We start from the raw sequence: 25,657 nt of genomic DNA on the forward strand, positions 1-25,657 counted from the left end.
TTACCAATATATGCTGCATATCTACCGATAGTGATGAGCATGCTGAGAAAAGTTCAGATAACTAGAGGTTTGTTGAACAAATGAAAAAAATCTGAGAACTCCAAACATAGTACCAAACCTCATTGGAGTCTATGGGGTTGATTTACTAAAGGTAAATGGACTGCAGTTGCACTCTGCATAAGCAGTTGCTCCAGAGCTTAGTAAATGAGCTCTGCTGACTTCCATCATCCAATCATGTGCAAGCAGAAATACTTATTTTTTAATTTCCCTTGCACATGATTGGGTATTCTTTGCAAAGTGAAACTTTACCTCATTTACAAAGCTCTGGAGCAACTGCTCTTGCAGAGTGTAACTGCAACTGCAAAGTGCAGTCTATTTGCCTTTAGTAAATCAACCCCTATGGGAGCTGAATCATGTAATTTTTATTTGCCCTTTCTCAAGGCCAGTTTGCAAACTTTTGGTAAAGAAGGCATTTCTAAAAATACACAATTCAACAGGGAGAAGTTTTTTTTTTTTTTTAAAGGCTTTAGTGGCAGCATTAAAAATAAGTAATTATTTTACGTAACATGCGTGGGGATGCCTTAAACCTGCACATGAAGTGGTGCATCTGCAGAATATTCTATAGAAAAAGTAACATAAGAAAAAAAGAAAACAATGATTCTGCTGGCCAACTATGTGGTTCCTCTAAAGCTCCATAGCAGACTCTACAATACAAAAAATGTAAAAAATTGTGGGGTCCTCCACAAAATCCATAGCAGATCCTTATCCAAGAATGCCACTATGCTGAGCAGGAAGGGAGAGGACAACAAGGGCCCCAGGTGGTTGATGCCATAATGTGCTAGTATGCACTGAAAGTTGCATATTATGACAGCATACCTGTCAAACCAAGCCCTCCAGCGCCGAGCTTTCACCGCTCCTGGCACTTCCTTCTTCACCAGGCACTCCATCTGGGTTTGCACTCTCTGGCCACTTAAATGACCGGGTAACAATGAGGTCACTTCCACACAAGTGCACAGAAGTCACCATCGCAGTACAGCATTCTCTGCAATCATGGAAAAGGCAGTATGCTGTGAATGCAGAGTAAACTGTGAATGCACAAATGACGACATTGGCCAGAGGAGACATTATTTTCTCCAAAACGGTGCTGATTTCAAATATTTCAAAGGTAGTTAAATGTCATATATTTTATAAGCTTTATTATAGGGAATATACTCTGAAATTTGGTTGAAAATTGTGTTAATATAGGAAGCCCCTGCCCAGAAGTAAAGTTTCACTCTGGATTACTGCACGGATCTGGAAGAAATACACAAAGGACACCAAGGAACACGCATACAGTACTTCTTGTATCTTGTATTTAGACAATATTTGCTTATCGCAGACCTGGCAATAAACACATGTGACCATATGGGAGTAATGCTTAGCTCCCATAATGCTTCTGCTGTAATACTTTGTGCAAGGCAACCTTTAAATCAGCATGATATTGTGGCGGTCATAGACATCCAATCCTTTATAGTGGAGCCACTCTCCATCAAATAATAGTATATAAAGTGTTGTTTGATAATGCTAGTGATTTCAACAACTCCTAATTGTCAATCAATATTCTGCTTTTCAGTTACTATGGAATTATTCTACTGCCAGGACAGCTACTACCAAAACACACATTACAACTGTCTCTCTATACACCATATTAGGTCCTTTGCTTAGAGTAATTAAAATATCATTCCTATTTTGGTAAAACTTGAGAAGTATATATAACTGTCAATGGGGGTTATTTACGAAAGGCAAATCCACTTTGCACTGAAAGTGCAGTCGCTCTAAATCTGAGGGGAAGATCTGAAATGAGTGGAAGCTCTGCTGATTTTATCATCCAATCATGTGCAAGCTAAAATGCTGTTTTATATTTTCCTTGCATGTCCCCTTCGGATCTACAGTGACTGCACTTCCAAGTGCACTTGCAGTGCAAAGTGGATTTTCCTTTAGTAAATAACCCCCAATGTCATACTAGCTATTATGTGAATTTACCTTTCAGTCTGTAACCATTCCGTTTCTGTTACAGCAATTTTCTAACTGTTTGCTCATTGCTTAAAGTGGTTGTAAACCCTTACAAACCACTTTGACCTACAGATACAGTGGTGTGAAAAAGTGGTTGCCCCCTTCCTCATTTCCTGTTCCTTTGCATGTTTGTCACACTTAAGTGTTTCGGAACATCAAACCAATTTAAACAATAGTCAAGGACAACACAAGTAAACACAAAATGCAATTTGTAAATGAAGGTGTTTATTATTAAAGGTGAAAAAAAATCCAAACCATCATGGCCCTGTGTGAAAAAGTGATTGCCCCCCCTTGTTAAAACATACTATAACTGTGGTTGTCCACACCTGAGTTAAATTTCTCTAGCCACACCCAGGCCTGATTATTGCCACACCTGTTCACAATCAAGGCATCACTTAAATAGGAGCTGCTTGACACAGTAAGGTCCACCAGAAGATCCTTAAAAGCTACACATCATGCCGAGACCCAAAGAAATTCAGGAACAATTGAGAAAGAAAGTAATTGAGATCTATCAGTCTGGAAAGGGTTATAAAGCCATTTCCAAAGCTTTGGGAATCCAGCGAACCACAGTGAGAGCCATTATCCACAAATGGCAAAGACATGGAACAGTGGTGAACCTTCCCAGGAGTGGCCGGCCGCCCAAAATTACCCCAAGAGCGCAGCGACGACTCATCCAAGAGGTCACAAAAGACCCCACAACAACGTCCAAGGAACTGCAGGCCTCACTTGCCTCAGTTAAGGTCAGCGTTCATGCCTCCACCATCAGGAAAAGACTGGGCAAAAATGGCCTGCATGGCAGAGTTCCAAGGAGAAAACCACTGCTGAGGAAAAAAGAACATCAAAGCTCGTCTCAATTTCTCCACAACACATCTTGATGATCCCCAAGACTTTTGGGACAACATTCTGTGGACCGATGAGACAAAAGTGGAACTCTTTGGAAGGTGTGTGTCCAAGTATATCTGGCGTAGAAGGAACACTGCATTTCATAAAAAGAACATTATACCAACAGTAAAATATGGTGGTGGTAGTGTGATGGTCTGGGGCTGTTTTGCTGCTTCAGGACCTGGAAGACTTGCCGTGATAAAAGGAACTATGAATTCTGCTGTCTACCAAGAGATCCTGAAGGAGAATGTCCGACCATCTGTTCGTGTACTCATGCTGAAACGAACTTGGGTTCTGCAGCAGGACAATGATCCTAAACACACCAGCAAGTCCACCACCGAATGGCTGAAGAAAAACAAAATGAAGACTTTGGAGTGGCCTAGCCAAAGTCCTGACCTGAATCCTATTGAGATGTTGTGGTATGACCTTAAAAAGGCCGTTCATGCTCGAAAACCCTCTAATGTAACTGAATTAGGACAATTCTGCAAAGATGAGTGGGCCAAAATTCCTCCAGGACGCTGTAAAAGCCTCATTGCACGTTATCGCAAACGCTTGGTTGCAGTTGTTGCTGCTAAAGGTGGCCCAACCAGTTATTAGGTTTAGGGGGCAATCACTTTTTCACACAGGGCCATGATGGTTTGGATTTTTTTTCACCTTTAATAATAAACACCTTCATTTACAAATTGCATTTTGTGTTTACTTGTGTTGTCCTTGACTATTGTTTAAATTGGTTTGATGTTCCGAAACACTTAAGTGTGACAAACATGCAAAGGAACAGGAAATGAGGAAGGGGGCAAACACTTTTTCACACCACTGTAAGCCTAGATTAAGGCTTACCTGTAGGTCCAAGAAATATCTCCTAAACCTATACGGTTTAGGAGATATTTACCTGAAGACAGCCACCGCTGTCTACGGCGCATGCGCACTGGGTAAGCCGCAGATTGCGGTGATATGCCGTGAGTGTCAGCTCCCATGCGCATGCACGGGAATGACGTCATCGCTGCTCCGGCGAATCACAGCGCCGGAGCAGCAAAACCCACCAAGAAGATGGACGCTCGGAACTACAGGGGACAGCGGTGACTTCGCTGGCTCCTGTGTCAGGTAAGTGACACATAATGGACTACTATGCAATGCATAATAGTCCATTATGCTTTACCTTTGCAGGGAAGGAAAGAGGAAGTAAACCCATCAGGGTTTACTTCCTCTTTAATCTCATTATACTAAAATCTCTAAAATATCATACTTACATTCATTTTTTTCCCCAAGATCTTGAACCCCATGCTTTTGCTCCTTTCCAGCTACTTTCCATGTTGTGAGCTTGAGTTTGAAGCACAATTAAATCAATGTATTTTATTTTTATTATGCAATCAGGCTGCATAGCACATAAAGAAAACTCCTGGGTTTTTTTTGTGTGTTAAAAGTACATTTTAAATTATATTGAACTGCCCTGCATTCTTACATAGAGCACTGCAGTCTAGGTCTCCTGCCGTCCAACACATCCCCTGCAGGGTTATCCAATCAAAAAGCACACTCACTCTCTCTCTGACTGGAACACTGTGTAGAGAGCATGGTGGATTACTGGAGAGTGTACAGTCTATATAAAGTGGATCTTTACCCACAAAGCAAACTTCACTCCTCTCCATCCCTCCTCCACTCCGCTACACAAATATCGCTTTTTTTTAACCCTTTTTTTTATGAAAAGCATTTGGTCCTATCTGCCATGCATGTCACTTGCCTAGGTGAATTACATGCTCTGTGTTCCCTGTGTCTCCTGGGATCAGGGCCAGGACAAGGGGTGGGCAAGAGGGACGGCTGCCCTGGGCACTATGGTATCATGTGAGTTGGGGGCTGTGAAAGGAGATGGGGAGAGGTGATTTGTGTTGGAAGGGAAAATTTGGGGGGCGGCAAGGGGTAAGTGTTGTTTTAGGAGGAAAAATTTGGGGGGTAACTGTGCTAAGAGTGGTGATATAGGGAGATTTGTGTTGGGAGGAGGTATGGGGGGATTTGTGCTAGGAGGGGGGAATGGGGAGGAAATTTGTGCTGGTAGGGGGGATTTGGAGTGTGTGTGAGGTTGTGTACCAGGAGAGGACATTTTAGGGGTAGAGAATTTGTGCTAGGTGGGGTGATTATTTTTTTGGGGGGGCATTTGTGATGGGAAGATTTGGAGGATGGGGAAGATAAAGAAATGTGCTGGGAGGGGGGATTTCACCAGGTGGGTAGCTTTGTACTGGGAGGAGGGTAATTTATGCTTGGGGGAAATCATGCAGATTAGTGCTCATTTTATTTGGGGGGAGTGGATTTTTGCTGATAAATAATGCTCTTAGATTTTAGGGGGGGCGCAGTTTGGCATGTTTGCCCAGGGCTCTAGATGACCTTGTCCTGCCACTGCCTTGGATATGCATGTCACATATCCCAGGAGGCATGGGCTTTCATTCAAGAAAGGATGAGGGGGCAGGCCTAGTGGTTCATCATCGGGGGCCCACCAGCTGAGCCTGTTAGAGCTGGCAGCCTCCCGATAACATCACACAAGCACATGGCAGTGCAGGAACCAGGTTGTGGCAGAAGAGAACCTTCTGCCCTGTTTAACCTACAGGGCTCAGAAGGGGGTACTACAGAGTGCAGGGCTCAGAAATGTGTATTGCATAAAGTATAGAGGCAAGAAATGCTTAAGGCAGAGAGTGCAGATGTCAGACGTGTGTAATACATGGAGTGCAGAGGTAGAAGTGGTTATCACAGAGAGTACAAGGGTAAGGAGTGCATAAGGCACAGAGTACAGAGTCAGGAATATATAATGCAGAAAGCGCAGTACAGATTTCCCCTTGCAGCTCTAAACCCGCTTCAGCACAGACCCTTCTCCCAGTCCATCCCCTTAGTACAGACCTCCCCTCCCCATTTCAAATCCCCACCTAGCCCCTTCTCATTACAGTCCCCTCCACTACAGACCCCCTTCCCACCAGTGCAGACCCCTTTCCCCCTTAAACTCACTCATCAGATGTGACCTAAGATGCAGAAATAATAGGAAGTTCTCCCCTTGGCGGTGTGATGTGACTGGCAGTGAAGAGGAGCCTCAGCTTTGCAGATGAATGAGGTGATGCAGCTTAGTAATATTCAAATCTCATCAGTGGTTTATCCATAAGCAAACAATATACTGGCTCATTCATTTGCAAATCCAGTGGAGCATTGCATATGAATAGGTGTGTGCACCATGTACAGGGGTAGAGTCTTTGTGGGACAAGGCTTCTGTACATAGAACAGGGGACAGTAGGAATTTTATATGTCCTGGTCTGCAAAAAGCTTCCCGATTTTACTACCACGTGGTTCTCCTGTCAGTACTCATGCATTGATGGAATTCTTGTATCAGAAGCGTTTGCTTTGCATGGTCTTTCGGAGGACATTGGGGGTTATTTACGAACAGCAAATGCACTTTGCACTACAAGTGCAAACTACAGTGCAAAGTGCACCTGAATTTGCACTTGGAAGTGCAGTCGCTGTAGATCCCAGGGGGGCATGCAAGGAAAATAAAAAACAGCATTTTAGCTTGCACATGATTGGAACAGATTTACAGCGTCTGTACTTCCAAGTGCACTTGCAGTGCAATTTTAAGTGCACTTTGCACTTGTAGTTTGCGCTTGTAGTGCAAAGTGGAGTTGCCTTTTGTAAATAACCCCCAGTGTCTCTTCTTATAGTTTCTAGATACTATTTATCAAGGATTTAACCACTTGCTTACTGGGCACTTAAACCCCCCTCAGTCCCAGACCAATTTTCAGCTTTCAGCGCTGATGCACTTTGAATGACAATTGCGCGGGCATACAACACTGTACCCAAATGAAATTTTTATCATTTTTTTCCCACAAATAGAGCTTTCTTTTGGTGGTATTTAGTTACAGCTCGGAGTTTTATTTTTTGCTAAACATACAAAAAAAGATGCAAAAAAAAAAAAATCATGTTTTAATAGTTTGTTATAAAATCTTGCAAACGGGTCATTTTTCTCCTTCATTGAAGTGCGCTGATTAGGCGGCACTGATAGGCTGCATTGGTGGGCACTGATGGGCTGTATTGGTGGGCACTGATAGGCTGCATTGGTGGGCACTGATAGGCTGCACTGGTGGGCACTGATAGGCATAGTTAAGGCGGCACTAATAGGCACAGATAAGGCGGCACCGATGGGCACAGATAAGGCGGCACTGATGGGCAAAGATGGGCACAGATAAGATGGCACGGATGGGTGGCACGGATGGGTGGCACGGATGGGCACTGATAGGTATCACTGATAGATGGGACTGATGGGCACTGATAGGTGGCACTGATAGGTGGCTCTGATAGGTGGCACTGCTGGGCACTGATGGGCGGCACTGCTGGGCACTGATGGGTGGCACTGCTGGGCACTGATGGGCGGCACTGGGGTGCAGCACCTTTGAGGCAGATTGTGGGCACTGTGGGTGGCACTGTGGGTGGCACTGTGGGTGGTACTGCTGGGTGGCACTGTGGGCACTGCTGGGTGGCACTGTGGGCACTGCTGGGTGGCACTATGGGCACTGCTGGGTGGCACTGACGGGGGGCACTTACTTTTAATTAGGGTGGCACTGCAGGGGGCAGGTGGGCACTGGCAGGGGGCAGGTGGGCGCTTGCATTGCTGGCCGTGATCGGGACTGATGTCCCGATCACGGCCGCCGGTGATCGGCTTTTTTTTTTCTCCTCGCGCTGTCAGCGCGAGGAGGAATACTAGCCGATTACCGGCTCTGTTATGTCACCTGATCAGCTGTCATTGGCTGACAGCTGATCACGTGATAAGGGGTCGGGATCGACCCCTTGCACGGATCGGTGATCAGGCGAGTCTCATGGACTCGCCGATCACAGAGCGCGCCGCGCGCACCCCTCAGGGCGCGCGCAGGCCGCACGTACACGGGACGACGTCAATAGACGTAGTCCCGGAAAAGAAGATCCGCGCTGTAGCCGTCAATTGACTACAGCGCGGATCTCAAGTGGTTAACTAATGGCTCCCATCTTCCTCAGAAGAATAAGCCTAAAGCTTACCATGCACTGGTAGATTTTCGAACAAGCATTTGTACAAAAAAAATCTCAGCAGTACATTCAATATTGCCAACAGAGACTTGATGAATGTCATTCGAAATTACATTACAAAATGTAGTTTGTGTTTAACAATCGATTTTGGAATGAATGTAATATCCAGAATGAAAACCACATACGCTGTTAAAAATGTGTTCATTTCAAGAACAAATTTCCATCCCACTCTTTCAACCTGTTGTTGGAAAGGAATGTCATTTGACTCTACTAAGCATTAGAAAATAAAATAAGTATTCTAAAGCCTCATGCACACGAGACGCAGGTGAAAACTCTGCTCAAAAAAAGCTTTGCCGCGTTTGCATGCCGCGTTTAGCTGTGTTTAGCCGCGTTTGCGTTTATAAGCGCTTATAAAGATAACATCATGTAGACCCTCCCCAAGCTCTCAAAGCATTTTTTTTAACTATTTCTGCTATTTTGATCAGAGTGAGCAGCAGCAGCATAGAGAGCAGTTGTACACTTGCATTTGCCTCTCTTTCTGTGGTATATATTTTGAAATGGATCCCATATTGAATATATGTCAGGAAATGCTCCTGATGTTGCTCTTGATGAGACATCAACGTCGTCGCAAATTTCGTGAGAGGTCCAGAGTCAGAGCTTATCGATATTGGACCCATCCGTTGATGGGACAGCGAATGTCCGTTGGCTATTTCACAAACATGTATGTGCAGCTGCGTACCTACCCCGAAAAGTCAGGTTACAAAATGTAATTCTCTGATGCAGAAAAGTGCATGACATTTTGCGACCCGATTTTGGGGCCTATCTCGGGGTCACTTGGTGATAGGAACCTCAAATTTGGATATGTTGTAGTGCTAGTTCCACCGTGTCAGCATACCGAATTTGGGGTAGTTGGCAATAAGTGGCCCCAAGATATGGGCCCCCAAATTCGGGTCGCAAAATGTCATTCTCTGATGCAAAAAAGTGCATGACATTTTGCGACCCGACTTTGGGGCCCCCTATCTCGGGGTCACTTGGTAAGTGGAACCTCAAATTTGGATATATTGTAGTGCTAGTTCCACAGTGTCTGCATACCAAATTTTGGGTTCCTGGCAATAAGTGGCCCCAAGATATGGGCCCCCAAAGTCGGGTCGCAAAATATCATTCTCAGATCATATTTCTGAGTTTTCAGGTCCAAAAAATTGGGTTCCTTTAAAAACGCTTATAAACGCAAACGCAGGTGCCGCGTTTAGCCGCGTTTAGCCGCGTTTTGCGTCTGAAACGTGGAAATTTTTGTGTCTGAACCCAGTTTTTTGCTTCTGGAAAAACGAGGTTAAACGCAACTGCATAAAAACGGCAAAAAACGAGACTGTGTGCATGGACACATAGGATAACATTGAATGAGTTCAGGGGCAGTTGAAAAAAGTGTCCAACTGCATCTGAACACGCGTTTAACAGCGTCTCGTGTGCATGAGGCCTTACAATAAAGAGATAGCTGGGGAGAGAACTATGCTGGATATTTGTACTCAGATCTGTACAGGGGGGATTATGGTTTGGAGAAGGAGGCAATTTTTTTGGTGCACTCGGTGTACTGACCTGTGTATTATGCTCTCCTGACCCCTGAACTCTGTGCATTTCCTACTTCTGACCTCTGCGCACTGTGGGATGTGCGCTCTTGGCCCCTGTGCTCTGTGTATTACATGCTCCTACCCCCTAAACTTCATGTATTACACATTCCGGAGCCGTGCACTATATACACTATATTTTGTATTACATACTCCTAACTGCTGCACCCTTTATATTGTACAGCAGTTGCTGGTTGCTAAGTAGTCACTGGGGGTTATTTACGATAGGCAAATCCACTTTGCACTACAAGTGCAAACTACAGTGCAAAGTGCACTTGAAATTGCACTGAAAGTGTATTTGGAAGTGCAGTAGCTGTAAATCTGAGGGGTAGATCTGAAGTGAGAGGAAGCTCTGCAGATTTTATTTTCCAATCATGTACAAGATAAAATGCTGTTTTTTATTTTCCTTGCATGTTCCCGTCGGATCTACAGCGACTTTACTTCCAAGTGCACTTTCAGTGCAATTTCAAGTGCACTTTGTACTTGTAGTTTGCACTTGTAGTGCAAAGTGGATTTGCCTTTAGTAAATAACCCCCACTGACTATGTTATTAAAGCTCTTCAGGTTAGTCTGTGTGCAGAAAAGCATTTGTAATAGAAAAGTTTCATTTTTTACAAATGCTAGTGCTGAGGTTGGTATATGTCCCTTAAACTCTCGTTTTTGACACAGTAATTTTAGCATATCATTTGGGTATCAGGATTGTGGCATATGTTACCATGTACACAATGAGTAGGTTCAATTTCTAACCACTGTAAGCGATGTGCGCACTACCTAGGTATTCTTCTGTGGGTACCCAAGGTTGAACCCCTCCAGGAATTAAAATGATCTATGGCCCTAGTAGGCACACCCCCTGCCTTATTTTCTCATCCCAATGTAGTGCAAGCAAGCACAGTCTAAACAATCGTGACAATGCTGTTCAGAATTCAAAAGTAGTGCCGAAGTTTTGACACCCCATGACAGGAAGCTGCATGGGATGCACCTTGGAAGGGGCACTAAAGGGAAATGGTAAGTGCAGATGCAGATCATTTTAATAAATGAGAGTCCATTGTTTTCTTTAAAGTGGAACTCCACTCTCTCAATCAGCATTGACTATTTTAAATCCTCATGTTGATAGCATTAGTAAATAGATAGGAAAATCATATTTATATGTTTTAAACAGTTTTTTTACATTTCTTCGGGTTACTTACTGGTTTCCATGCCTAGGCAAATTATGTCATACATCCCAGGAGTCTTAAGGAGGGGAGGAAGGGTATTCTCAGCTAAGCACACCCACCTGCCTGCATGTCTGAGCTAAGGGCAGATGGATTCCAGGAAGTAAATGCTACATGAATCATTTGCCCTTACTCAAGATGGCCATGGGCAGAAATGCAAGAGGTGTTTTCTAAGTGATTTCTAAGTCTAAGCCCTTGTACACGCGGTCGGAGATTCCGTCGGAATGTGTCCGATCGGAGCGTTTTGTTGGATATTCCGACTGTGTGTGGTCTGCATCTGCCTGTTTCCGTCGGAATATCCGTCGGACCAATTTTTCCAACTTGCCGGAAATATTTTCAGACAAAATGCTCCGATCGGACATACTCCGATTATGTGTAGAGAATTCCGATCGGACAAAGTGCCACGCATGCTCAGATCAAATTCCTACACCAAAGCTATTGGCTACTAGCGTGAACATAGTCCCGTCGTAACGAAATAACGCCATCACGTCAGATTTTCCGACAACTTTGTCCGACCATGTGTATACAACACTTTCGGACAAAATCAGTCGGACAAAATCCGACAGATTTGGTTGTCGGAATCTCCGACCGTGTGTACAAGGGCTTAGTGATTTCTCAGCAAAATAAAACATGGAGATATGGATGGATGGGGGAGTTTGCTTTGAGTATAAAAAATGAATTAAATAGTACTTTTGGATTGCGGTGCTCAGATGCAGTGTAATTCTGCTTTAACTGCCAGTTCACACTGGATTGTGTTGCTGTGCAATGCCTGTGTGATACAATGCAATGCAATTTTCAACCAATTCATTTATATGAGCTGAAATGGTGGTAGATTGGACCAAAGGTAGTGCATGCACTACTTTTAAAAATGCACCATGCCATACAGTGCAGGGAAAAGCATTTTATTTGCAATCTGCGTTTGGGGTGTAGTTTTTAATCTATAGACACCTGCCACAGATCGCACACCCAGCACGTATAGGGCGCAGTGTGGGAAGCACGTATGGAAGGTGGGTTTACCACACCACATTCCAGTGTAAGCGGGCTGTAACAGTTTTGCTAAGAAAATTATTCACCCCAGGTGAACAATATTTACTTCAAGGATTTTGGTAAACTTTTACCAAATTCAAATAGTAATCTGTTCAGAAGAAACAAATGTTTGCCATATCATATTTTTTCAACAAAGGACAATCTTCAATATCAGTAACTGAAAAGACTCAGGGGTTGATTTACTAAAACTGGTGCACTAAAAATCTGGTGCAGCTGTGCATGGTAGCCATTCAGCTTCTAACTTTAACTAGTTAAATTAAGCTTTGACATTAAGCCTATGTTCACATTGGGCCAAATTGGCATGTGATTTGGCATGTCAAATTGGCGGCTATTTCCGGCAATGGCACCGTCCGAATCAGTGAGACGCTGACTTTGCGGCGCTGCACCAAGTAGTTCCTGTACTACTTTTGGCAACATCAGGGTCATTTGAATAGACATCTGTGCAGGAACCTGCACAGATGTCTGTAAAATCATGCCCGAAGTTGGACTGCATTACCAGTTTTAAATTGTGCGAGTTCAGCTGAACTTGCAGGATTTCAAACCCGCATCAGTCTGAACCTGGGCTAAAACCTGACAGACGATTGGTTTGTATGCTGAGCTGCACCAGATTTTTCACGCTCCAGTTTTAGTAAATCTCCCACTCAGTGTTGTGAGAAACCCTGCAGTGTTTTTATCACGTTAGGCATGGATGAGCATCAGAAAGTTGTTTACGAAAAATTAACCTACTATTGCTTTGTGGTGGCAACTGGAGAATGCAGTGAGCCGTTCACACAAGCACAGAATGCCATGTTGGGGGTAAGGTATACTCATACACACTACAGAAATGATAATGGCAAGAAAGCAACATTTGAATTGTTTTGACAGTTTAAAAAGTGCTGTCATTAATTGTAGATGATTTATTATTTAAAATAAACTTAACTTGCAGGAAAACAAATAAAACAGTTAAGTCTACTATGACCTCTGAGCTTCATAAAGTGGAAAAAAAAATACTTAAAAGAGAAGTACAACCAAAGCTCGTTCATTCTACACTCCTGTGACCTGCTGCCAGCTGATGTCACAGAGCCAGTCCAGGCTTGGGAAAGATCGCAACCATATCAGGTCAGGATCTGCCCACATAACTGGACCATCACCCAGCTCAGGCTCTCAGTGAGCCGCTAAGAGCCTGAGCCGCCTGATCCTACCCCTTCCACAGCCCAGTACTCCAGCGAGCTTGGCGGCAGAGCAGACAGCGGTGATTGACAGTCACCAGCTCTCTGCTCAGGAGAGCTGTGAGAATCAAGCGATCAGCAGTGTTTGATCGCTTGGTTCTCAACCTTAGAGTCAACGAGGACAGATGCAGTATCTGACCGATGCTGCATCCACCTACCCTGTTTCCCCCAAAATAAGACCTAGCGTGATTGTCGGTGATGGCTGCAATATAAGCCCTACCTCCAAATAAGCCCGGGGTAGGGCTTATTTTGGGGGGTAGGGCTTATATTGCAGCCATCACCGACAATCACGCTAGGTCTTATTTTCGGGGAAACAGGGTAGGTAAGTATAATTCTAATATACAAACAAGTCCCATGCTTCTCTTTTAAATATTTTTATGTGTAGCTATGTGTCACTTCAAGAGAAAGTGAGGCAACAAAAAAACAAGTCATGTGTTTTTTTAATGCAGTTTATAGATACGAAAATGTGGAAGTTTCAGAAGACAGTTTAATCAGCGGATACAGACATATGTGGGAATCAGCCAGTGACAAAACTAGCTAGTAGATTTGAATTATAATGGGGGTTATTTACTTTGCACTGAAAGTGCACTTGGAAGTGCAGTCGCTCTAAATCTAAGCCCTTGTACACACGGTCGGACATTCCGACGGAAAATATCCGATCGGACTGTGTTGTTGGATAATCCGACTGTGTGTGGGCTCCATCGGACTGTTTCCGTCGGAATGTCCGACCAACAAAGTTTGAGAGCTGGATATAAAATTTTCCGACAACATGATCCGATCGGACAAAGTGCCACGCATGCTCAGATCAAATTCCTAGACCAAAGCTATTGGCTACTAGCCTGAACGTAGTCCCGTTGTAACGAAATAACGTCATCACGTTCCGAACGATCAGATTTTCCGACAACTTTGTCCGACCGCGTGTAGGCAACACCAGTTTCGGACAAAATCCGTCGGACAAAATCCAATGGATTTTGTTGTCGGAATGTCCGACCGTGTGCACAAGGGCTAAAAGGTAGATCTGAAATGAATGGAAGCTCTGCTGATTTTATCATCCAATCGTGTGCAAGATAAAATGCTGTTTTTTTTATTTTCCTTGCCTGTCCCCCTCGGATCTACAGCGACTGCACTTCCAAGTGCACTTTCAGTACACTTTCAAGTTCACTTGCAGTGTACTTGTAGTGCAAAGTGTATTTGCCTTTCGTAAATAACCCCCAATATTATTATTTATTATTATTATACAGGTTTTATATAGCGCCAACAGTTTGTGCAGCGCTTTACAACATGAGGGAAGACATTAGAGTTACATTACAATTTGGTATAAGAGGAATCAGAGGGCCCTGCTCGTTAGAGCTTACAATCTAAAAAGGAAGGGTCAATTGATACAAAACCTAATAGCTGTGGGGGGATGAGCAGATGGATATGTGTTATATGTACAAATATAGAAATTTTTGATGCTATCCGAATTCTAGGTCTTCATTAATATTTTAAGAAAAAAATGACTGGGCTATGAGCTGATAAAATCAAGATTATGCAAATATAGTTTCTTTAAATACCGCAGCAAACTAAACAGGAACAATAGTGAAGCTTACAGCAGCCAATCAGGTCTGCTGTCTCATTTTCCATAGAATGTAAGATAAAATGTAATTGGTTGCTTTAGATTAACAGCCTAGTTTTGCTCCATTTTTCGAAAATTAGCTCCAGTGCCTGGTGTTAGGGGAAGTCTGTAACTAAAATCATAGTAGCAATAAGTAGAAGCTGTACTTTGTTTGTCAAGATTGAAAATTAAAATTTGTAGATGACAAATGCCTGATGTCAGATGCTTGCCTCAGATCAACAAAAGACAGACCCATAATCTACACCCCTCCTCTACTAATTATTTTATTCTATAAAAAGAGGAATGTTTCTGTTAAAATAATCCATCGTTCTGTTATGCAGAGTAGACAACAAGGCACAAGCATATCACAGTTGCCATCAGCATAAATCTAAAATTAAGGAAGCAGTTAATCAGCCTTTCTCATTTGTGACCCCACAAAGTCATATTTTGTCTTACAGTGTTATGTATCTGATCAGTCTCAACTGATCAGTGAATCCTTTGTTTTGTTTCAATAATCTCTTATAATGAGACCATTATATTTAAATCCAAAATGAGTATTAAGGCTAATTTAAAGCAGTTCACAACAATAACTGCAATTGTTTGTCAATAGAAAACCAAATATATTTAAAGGACCCTTGCATGTGGCACTTCAGCCATAGCAGATGTTAGTATAAGTGGACATCTTTGAGATAATAAATAAAAATACAACTCTAAAAATAATAATGCTTACATTTATATATTTTTCATGATCTGTGTGGTTAATAATTACAGAGATTATAGGGTTTTTTTTGTCAATAGAAATAATCTATATTAAAATGAAATACAAATTGACAATGATGTCTTGCAACTATACCTCTTGCAACACCATTCAGTTTCCATCATTCAAATTGATTCGTATGGAAACACTTGTTGAGGTCATCTTTTTCCCTCTAATTTACATTTCTGTTTCTTTTGTTATGTTACTGTGTAGCACCGTAAATAGAAAATGTTAGTATTGTAGCTTAGCACCCACTGTAGCACTGGAACTAGACTTGGAGAGAGTCCAGAGTGGCTATCAGATCATTTTTACAGATGAGGTTTTGATTGGAGGGTTCTGGTGGCTGTTAGGATTTAGTTGGGTTTAGAAACACTTTAAAAGATTTAGGCCTGCTTTAATAATTTCTTAATACTTCAGTCTTTAAAAATTTAGTTTAGTTTAAAATTAAAAAATAATTTTCTCTTCTGTCATCTTTATTTTATAAATATTTAGTACATGGTGCTTCCCCAGCACAGAAAATCATTCCCCGTGGACACATATATGTGGCTGCTTGGCGTTAAATCCCACCCACTAAATAAAGTTTTGGATAAAGTGGAGGAGAGTTAACATTTCAGTGAGGTTTTTTTTAATTCTGTCTGTGTCCCTATTAGGGAGATTTCCCTGCACGTCCTGTTCCTCTGATGACCATACAAGAAATGGATGAAGCACAAACACCAATTAAGCACTGTCAGACACTCCAAGCCTTAGGCTGGATTCACACCTATGCAGTTTTAGTACTTTTTGCATTTTGTAGATTTGCACTACAGTCCATTTACCATGGTTTCCTTTGGAACACGTTCTGTAGTGCAAATCTGCAAAATGCACTAAAACGGCATAGGTGTGAATCCAGCCTTACTATTCTACTAAAAAATGAACTTTTGTTTTAGACAAAAGAGAGAGATTTTCCATCACTTCCTGTCGTGACAGCGATACAGCAGAAATCTCCCCGAAAGGAATGAAAACAGCAATAAAAACTTCATAGAGAGCTGATTTATGAAAGGCAAAAAGACCGTTCACTTTGCAAAGGGAATTCACCCCATTTCGTAGTAAATTAAGTGACGCTCTGATGACTTCCATCATCCACTCATGTGCAAGCAAAAAATACAGCTTTTTTTATTTTCCTTCTACATATTTAGGTACTCTTTGTAAAGTGAAATTTAGGCATATTCGCTAAGCTCTATGGCAGATTCCCTGAAAAAGTGCAAACTCCCCTTGCAAAATGAACAGCCTATTCACCCTTCAGAAATTAACTCCTCTAAATCTATTCCTCACCCATCCAAGATTAGAGTTTGGGCTGGAGTTGAGTTTTAAGTTGAAGGACTCTGTGAGATTGCCATAACAACTGTGGTATTTAAGACGGACACATTGGCTATATTTCTTCAAACAATTTCTTGTGATACGTGATATTGTTTTTGCTTGTCATATGAGATTATGTAGAAGTTAATATACACTGTGATATTATTGTTGATAACAAGCTTGTAAAATGCATGGAGGTTCCTTGCCTTGAGATTTTCTGCCACCATTTTTTTTTGTTCTCCTTCATTATGCATGAAAGGGCAGAAAGATGGCAACTGTTCCCAGCCGCTCCTAATTTGAGTTTGAACAGATTCCTCACCAGCCACAACTTAGGTGGAGACCTGCCTTTGTATTACTCATTATTCTATGAGCATAAGGGGAGATTACAGTAACCAGTGCAATAGAGAGTACAATACCAGTGTGCTGCTAATATTCATTGTCCAATCAGAATGCTGGGGGTATGTCCTGGACCAAGTTATGCAGTTGAAGTCCAGGCTTGGCTGTATGGGTATTATTTATCAGAATATTGGGTGTGACTGAACCTGAAAAGGCGCCAACATCCCAGAGTCACATATTTAAAAAGTATGTGGGCAATGGGATTTGCATGGTACCAAAGACAAAACATATATAAGATATCTATTTCACCTTTATTTGTACATACAATAAAATCATTTCAAATTATGAGTTATTTAACAGACAAGATCTTCACTTTCATGAATTACTACAGACTCATAATGTGCAAAATGTCCCTACAAAAACCAACGCAGTTGCTGTAGATGGCCCAGCAAATAGCACTCAGTGTGATGATTGTAAATAAGGTAACGAAGGTTGCCCAACATGTTTCAAATAACTCTTCCTCAGGGGAAATGACAAACTGCAAAAATAACTATATATAAAAAAATTGCACATATATTTGGTAAACCCATTATTTAATAAATACACAAATATACCTGTGTGATAACTTTGCATTAATAGTTTATTTAAACTTGCAAAAAAAAGAAAAAATCTGAATACATAAATAAAGCTCTAATGTATAATAAAATTGAAAGTTCAAAATGCCAAGCACAAAAAAAATAAACAGATTAAAATTAAGGAAGCATCAAAGCCAACCTTAACACAAAATGACTCCGGGGCATGCTAGAGGGCTTAAGACCATCTGCACAATCTTCCTGGAGAACAGAGTGACAGTATGAATCCATGGGAGGCCCCTTGAATAATGGCACAAAAAGAGGAAGAGGAGGATGTCCTGCCACCCACCATAGAAAATCCATTCTGAGATGGCCAGTCTACACAGAACGGACACAGGAAAGAAACACAGGACCACCACCAGCTCCCCGTCATACAGCAGTGCAGTGACACCTCTGCCCATAATGACGCCATCATGCCACCTCTAACATCAGCACACAGCGGCATGCATCTTGCATCTTCAAAAGCAAGTTTGTGTTCCAGATGTCCAAGGGAACTGGCCAAATGCACAGCTCAAATCTATGCCCAAACCACTGAAACTCCAGCACCAGGCGGGGATATAAAAGTATCATGTTCCTGACACCCACCAAAAAGTGCCCCCCCAATGAAAGTAAAGCTCCCACCAGGGCAGCACGTACAAAGCAGCATCATAGAACCCACCCCCATGCCCACCCAGCAGCCACGAAATATCACATGCCGGACCCCACACTTAATAATCTTACAAAGACAAACAGCAGAAGAAACAAGTTAAATGTAAATATGGAATGAAAACATCTAATGAGTATAAAAAACATTGTAAATCTATGTCTAGGAAGTTATTTAACCACTTGCCGACCGACTCACTCCGATATATGTCAGCAGAATGGCTCTCCTGTGCAAACTGATGTACCTGTATGTCAACCTGTAAGAGTAGGATAGCAGGCATGCCCACGCAGTGGAAAAGTGCCCCTGGGTCCTGCAGACTCGATGTGTGCTGGCAGCCCGCGATCTCGTTGAGGAGAGGCAGAAAGGGGAACTGCAAGGGAAACAAGGCATTTCCCCGTTCTGCCTAGGGACATGACACGGGGACCTGCTGCTCCCAGTGATCGGGAGCAGTGATCTCTGTCATTTTTCAGTAAGCCTATCCCCCCTACAGTTAGAACACGCTGAGGGAACACACTTGATCGCCCCCTAGTGTTAACCCCTTCCCTGCTAGTGTCATTTTTACATTGATCAGTGCATTTTTATAGCACTGATCAATAAAATAATCTCACTGGTCCCCAAAAAGTGTAATTTGGGGCCAGATTTGTCCGCAGCATGTCTGTCTGTCACAGTCCCGCTAAAAATCGCAGATCGTTGCCATTACCAGTAAAAACAATAAACAAAATAAAAGTCCCTAAATCGATCCCGTAGTTTGTATAAAACTTTTGCACAAATTAATATACGACTATTGCGTTTTTTTTTTACCAAAAATATGTAGAAGAATATATATTGGCCTAAACTGATGAATACATTTTTTTTTATATATATATATTTTGGATATGTATTATAGCAGAAAGTTTAAAAAAAAGTTATAATTTTTTCAAAATTTACACTCTTTTTTTGTTTATAGCGCAAAAAATTTAAACCGCAGAGATGATCAAATACCACAAAAAGAAAGCTCTATTTGTGGGAAAAAAGGATGTAAATTTTGTTTGGGTACAGCATCGCATGACTGTGCAATTGTCCAGTAAAGTGACCCAGTGCCATATCGCAAAAAATGCTCTAGTCATTAAGGGGGTAAATTCTTCTGGGGCTGAAGTGGTTAAAATACAATGGCCAACTTTTGTTACCTCCTCTACAATCATTACACTGAGTGTTATTTGCTGGGCCATCTACAGCTATTGCGATGGTTTTTGTATGAACATTTTGCACACTATGAATCTTAAGTAATTCATGAAAATGAATGTCTTGTCTGTTAAATCAGCCATTAATATTAAACAATTTACATTCACATATACTTTTAAAGGTAAAATAGATTTTTTTATATTTTGTGCTCTGTCTTTGGTGCCATTCAGATCCCATCTATGCATATACTTTTTAAATTGTCTAGTATGGCCATTTGTGTCACAATATTGGTGGGGTAGAATTAGAAATCACTGACATACAATTCACATAAAGTAAAAAGTATTTCAACAGTGTGCTTTGCTTGGATTTGAGCTTTAATTCTTTAAAAGATAGGGAAATATTTGAACACCTTATTTTTATGTAATTTCATTTTCACAGTTTTACTAGAATTGATTTCTAGGATGACCTGTGATAAAATTGGTAATGTTGGGCTTCCATACCCCACATAAACAGCAAAAAGCCCCACCTATCAAAATGGCAAGGTGCGTATGTCCATTCTTGTCCTGTCCTTCCTTATTGTGTACCTTTAGTTTATAGGCTTTCTTTGGTTATGATATTACTTGTCTGTCTAGGGCTCTGGATAAAGGGCCACCACCGGTCCTCCTGTGTGGGGCCTGGGCAAGCAGGGGGGCTCAGGCAACAAGGTGAATCAGATGTGGGCAGGGAGGGTAATCAGTGCATCGGGGGATGGGACAATTACTGGAACTGACTCTCTCTGCAGCAGCTGAAAGCTGGCTTTGTCTCATCTTCCTCTCACCAACTTTCAGCTGCAGCAGAGAGCCATACAGGGGATCAGTTACAGTAATTGCTCCCCTGCTACACCAATCACCCTCCCTGTGCACTGTACCTTTTCTCCTGCTGCCCAGGGCCCCCTGTGTGCCCCCCAACTTCTGCAATGCTGTCAGCTTCCCTCCCTTCCTTCCCACTCACTGTGTTCATTCATAACTGGTGCATAGTAAACTGTGTTTATTTGGGGGACCCTGTCAGGTTGGCTGTATGGGGTCCCGTAGTTTCCAACCGCAGCCCTCTGTCTGACCACATACCCTGATGAACCAAGGCTGAAAAGTAGAGCTTCATTGTGCAGGTTTGTGTGTAAAATAATGGTGTTTGCATTCTGAGCCATAAGGTGATTAGGTAGTCACTTGGATGGTTTTTCTGACAGAATTCCACTCAAGCTTGGCTTGCATACATACGGTCACACAAAAGTTCTCTGAACTTTCGACCATCAAGAACGCGGTGACATGCAACGCTATGACAAGCCGAGAAAATTAAGTTCAATGCTTCCGAGCATGCATCGAATTGTTTCTGAGAATTTTGCACTTCGGAATTGCTACAGACGATCGGAATTTACGATCTGAACTTTTTCCAACCAAAAAATAGAGAACCTACTCTCAATCTTTTGCTGGCGGGAATTCCGGCAGCAAAAGTCCGATGGAGCATACGCACGGTCGCATTTTCCGGCCAAAAGCTCACATCGGACTTTTTCTGGTGTAATTACGATCCTGTGTACGGGGCATAACATGCCAATCACCCACATTCATTTTAGCAAGTAAGTAATCTAACAAACTTGCTGAAAAGCAGGTATCTTTTATGGCACTCTTTTTAACATTTCAGTGTTATGTCCTTTCCCCCTTTCTTATTACTTGCGTCAAAAGTTCCTGGCTGAAAATTAGTAATGAAGCCGCACAGGTAACTAGTGTTGACAACTGCAGTTCTGGAGAAAAAATTTTAATGCACAAAAAAATATATGAAACCTAAAGCTAATTATTTTTCTTTCTCTTTAACAAATGTGTTTTAGCTCCTTCATGAGATCGTTAATTGACCATATGGATTTCAAAGCTTTGGAGTTAAAAATGTGCAAGGCCAAGGTAAGTAGGATTAAACTACCCATTATAGAAATGTATGACAATAGTGCTGCAAATTAATATTTCATAATATAGCACAATTGCAATAAATGTATAAATTAAATTATTATGATTTTCATGATATCATAAATTTAACTTAAACTGAACATCTGTCATAACCAGCCAATGAAGCTACATCATTTAAAATCTAAAAACATTAATTTCATAGCAGCAGACTTACTTAATCAGAGCAATAACAAATAGAAACCAATCAGGTGCCACTTTTTATCAGTTTAGAGTAGTCAAAACTGGCCTGCCTTGTCTTAAGCTGGCAATAAACTGTTCAAATTTCTGCTGAACCGATCAAGTTTCAAACCGTGTACAGGCTGGCTGAATGTATTAAGTTGATCGATCGATCAACATGGGTACAACCAGCCTGCCAGATTTTACTTGTGATTATTGTTAGCGGCTGCTACAGCCACTAGCAATAATTACTGTTTGCTCCTGGCGGTGTTTTCCCCCGCTTCCCCCCCCCAGGAGAAGACAATGTCTTAGCAGGAGGGATTCCCCTGTCAGTTGTCCCCTGTGTTGATGGTTGAATCTTTCCTGCAACTGTGGAAAATTTGCACTGTCTATGGCCTGCCTTGGTACTAGTAGACAAGCTCTCCAAAAATGGCTTATGACCAGAGATGAATTGCAGGCATGTTCTTAGAAAGCCCCCTAAGTGGCAGAGCTAGATCTGCCCATGCTAATACACTGACACAGCTTTTTGGGGCTTAGGTTACACAGCATCAGCCCATGTCCTCCCCCCCTTTCAGGTTTGCTGGGCTGTGGCTTCTAGTCCCCCCTTGTCAAGCCCATTTTTATGTTAAAGGGTATGTTCACCTTTGTACACTTTTTTTTTCTTCTAAATTCCAGCTCCCCTATGCACATTTTTTGCAAAAATATCAAAGCTTTCCATTAAATCTACAGTCACTTACTTTTCTTGTCCTAATCCGCGTTTCCAGATGCTTCCATTAGTAATGTCTTTCTTCCTTACAGACTTTAGGTCATGACACAGGAAGGAGTTGACCAGCATTCCCAGCTGCACATTTTTTTAAATTAAATGCAATCAGTAATCAGCCTTCTCACTAAATACACAATTAGACTGCATAGTGTATGGCCATCTTTCTAAAAGTACATAGGAGGGAGTGGATAGAAACACTCAGCTGTCAAACCCAGTTCACAATTTTGCATAGCGGGAACTCGCATTTCCACATGCATTTTTTTATCTTTTAGCGAGGGGGAGGTGTTTTTTTCACTCATCACACATAGGGCAGCCCATCCACCTTAATGGGCTGCCATACACACAGTAATCGCCCCAAAGAAGCTTCAGAACTTTTTTTTAGAGTTGAGCTTGGTGTGTTTTTATTGCGATTTTTGGTGCAGCGTATTTCTGAAATGCAAGGAATGGCACAGCTGTGAATGGAACCTCATTGTTCTTGTGTTATCGCACCATTTTTACTTTCATGCCCCATTCAAATCTAGCATAGTGGGAGCGCACATTTTGTGTCTCGTTTGTCCTGAGACACGCATAGGGCAACCTGTTGATTTCAATTGCCTGCGCTACATGTGGTTAAAGGACATTTTGGTGTTTTGTGGGTTGTGTGTTTTTTACTGTGCGTTTTTCAGCATTTGCCCTTCGTTGTTTCACATGGCAAAATGTGTGTTTGCTTCCGTGTTTGCTGCGCTTTGCGAATTAATGGCATTAAAAATGCAACTAGTAATTTTAGGTGCATAAACATAGCCATACACTATGCAATCCAATTGTATATTGTGTATTTAGTCAGAAGGGTGATTACTGATTGATTGCATTTCATTTAAAAAACATGCACATGGGAATGGGAGGGTGGATGATGTAGGGTGTGTGCTAGTGAGGTCAACTGGTCAACTCCCTCCTGTGTCATGACCTATAGTCTGATCAAGAAGAAATACATTACTAATGGAAACGTCTGGAAACATGGATTAAGACAAGAAAAGTAAGTGACTATAGATTTAATGGAAAGCTTTGATATTTTTTGCAAAAAAAGTACGTGATTTCTATATTGGTGCATAGGGGAGCTGGAATTTTGAAAAAAAAAAAGTGTACAAAAGTGATCTTACCCTTTAACTGAATGTTAGACATGCAGGCTCAGGCTTCTACTATTTTGGCTTTCCTATATCATAGCAGGTAAAATATTACAATATCATAGCAGGTATTTATGCCACTGCTATATACAGTATATGGGAAGGCTGGTCACAGGTCAGCCTGAATTTGTAGGAGGAGTCGGGCTGTACTTAAAACCGACCCCCCTTCCTTTTCCCTGTTGTCCTTCCTACTCATATCCCACCCACCCGGTCCCCTTTATTCTCATCTTTTTATTTTTATTTGTCATTTCATTTCATATTTGAGTATGCCCCCTTTAGGCATACTGACCACGTGACTTTTGGAACACCCCAGGCCACTTCTCATGTTTTCCTTTATCATGTTTTGCACTCAATCTTTCACAAAGACTCCAAGTATAAATATATATATATATATATATATATATATATATATATATATATATATATATATATATATATATATACTGTTTATACTTCTCAAAGTACAAATATTATTTTATCTACATTATATGCCAAGAATCTGTAATTCCTTTTTGCTGTAATTTCAAGGGCTATACAAGTTGCTGCCTGTGTACATCTGGGCTAAAACATACAAAATGCATTATGTTAATTCGATTTTTCATTAAATTCCATAACATTTTTTAGCATGAATATTAATAAATAAAGTATAAAAAATCTGAGTATTTCAGTCAATGAAGGCTGATTTATTTTTATTTTTTCTGTGAAAAAAGTAAACTGGAAAGTATACCCTCGGGATTCTAAATCGGAATGTGATGAACAATACCAGCTCCAGCTCTAGTGTTGGTACGGCCATGCCATGAAGCCAATGAGGGCAACGGTGCGCTGCTGCCTAATATTATGCATGCTGTTCACTAGCATATGTTTTTTGTCCTGGATTCATGCTGCATGTCACAAAGAGAAGGATGCTTGGCAGCCTTTAAACGGCTTTTTTGTGAGTGTATGTGTACTTTGTGGGGGAAGGGACTAGGGATGGGGACAGAAGACAAAGACAGCATTTAAACTGATTTCCTTGGGGAGTTTTTGAAAGGCAAATGTAATTGTTTAAATTAAATTTGAGGCCCTGCCTAAAATCTTTTTCCTAGTACTACAGCATCAACAATATAACTTTGTAGACATTTTGCTTAACTTTTGTTTTATTATTACAGTGCTGAGGATTATTTAGACTTTTCAACAGTTTTGTCAACCTGTCTTTACTGAGGGTCAATTATATCAACATTACAAATATTCACTGATATAAAAAATATATTCAGTTGTGCAAAAAAATTAATTATTTTAAATAAATTTGATATAATATTGCTCTTCTGTTAACAATTTTCTCAACAACATGTCAGAGATTAACTAGTTGTGGGACAACCTGGTAGGTTTTAAGAAAAAAAATGTTATAAAACAGGCAGTCTATAAACATGTGTAAAGTAATATGTAAACATATCTAAACTCAAACCTTTAGCACCAGTTCACACCAGAACGAGGTGCGAAAATGGCACATTCCATGCGCAATTCCGGCACTGCTTTGAAAACAGACTGGGTGTGCGATCAGCTGCGGGTGTCAATATATTCTCAATGAAACCCCAAATGCAGAGTGTTTACCTGCATCAGATCGCATGCTACCACAGTATGCATTTTTGAAAAGTAGTGCATGCACTGCTTTTTGTGCTATCCAGTGCAATTTTAACACACTCAAATGAATCTGATGAAAATTGCACCGCAAGGAAATCATACCGGAATCGCACAAGAACGCATTCCTGTGCGATTCAGGTGTGAACCAGCCCTTAAACCAATTATGTTGTTGTACATGTTCCTGTAATGTCAAAAAGTTGAATTCCTTTTTGTAACTCCTGCTTGAAATAAATCATACCAACAAGGTGTATCCACAAATACTTGCTGTCCTGGAGTGACAACGCTTACTCGCTTTAGCTGCAGCATTGTCATCAAAGTAAGAGAAAACTGTATAGCTGTAATAAAAAAAAAAAGTAATGTAATCTTGTTTTATTTACAGTACCCTGCAAAACTTGGTACTTTTCGTAAGAGCTTTGATCTACTGTTAAGTATAGTAACACACTATAGTACGAATGTGTAACACCAAGTT

General features: G+C 41.4%; 1 protein-coding gene across 2 annotated transcripts in view; it reads left to right on the forward strand.

Annotated features, from left to right (window-relative positions):
• LOC143962744 (uncharacterized) overlaps nucleotides 1-25,657 on the forward strand; it is a 435,927-nt gene that overhangs the window by 385,202 nt on the left and 25,068 nt on the right. For both annotated transcript variants that reach the window (XM_077472147.1, XM_077472146.1), the window contains exon 14: nucleotides 21,360-21,429. In XM_077472147.1, the coding sequence (XP_077328273.1) occupies nucleotides 21,360-21,429 (70 nt within the window). The remainder of the gene's footprint in view (nucleotides 1-21,359; nucleotides 21,430-25,657) is intronic.

Source organism: Lithobates pipiens, unplaced genomic scaffold (genome assembly GCF_037356315.1).
Source record: "Lithobates pipiens isolate NorthernLeopardFrog02 unplaced genomic scaffold, aLitPip1_a1.2 Scaffold_8, whole genome shotgun sequence".
In the NCBI taxonomy this organism is placed as follows: domain Eukaryota; kingdom Metazoa; phylum Chordata; class Amphibia; order Anura; family Ranidae; genus Lithobates; species Lithobates pipiens.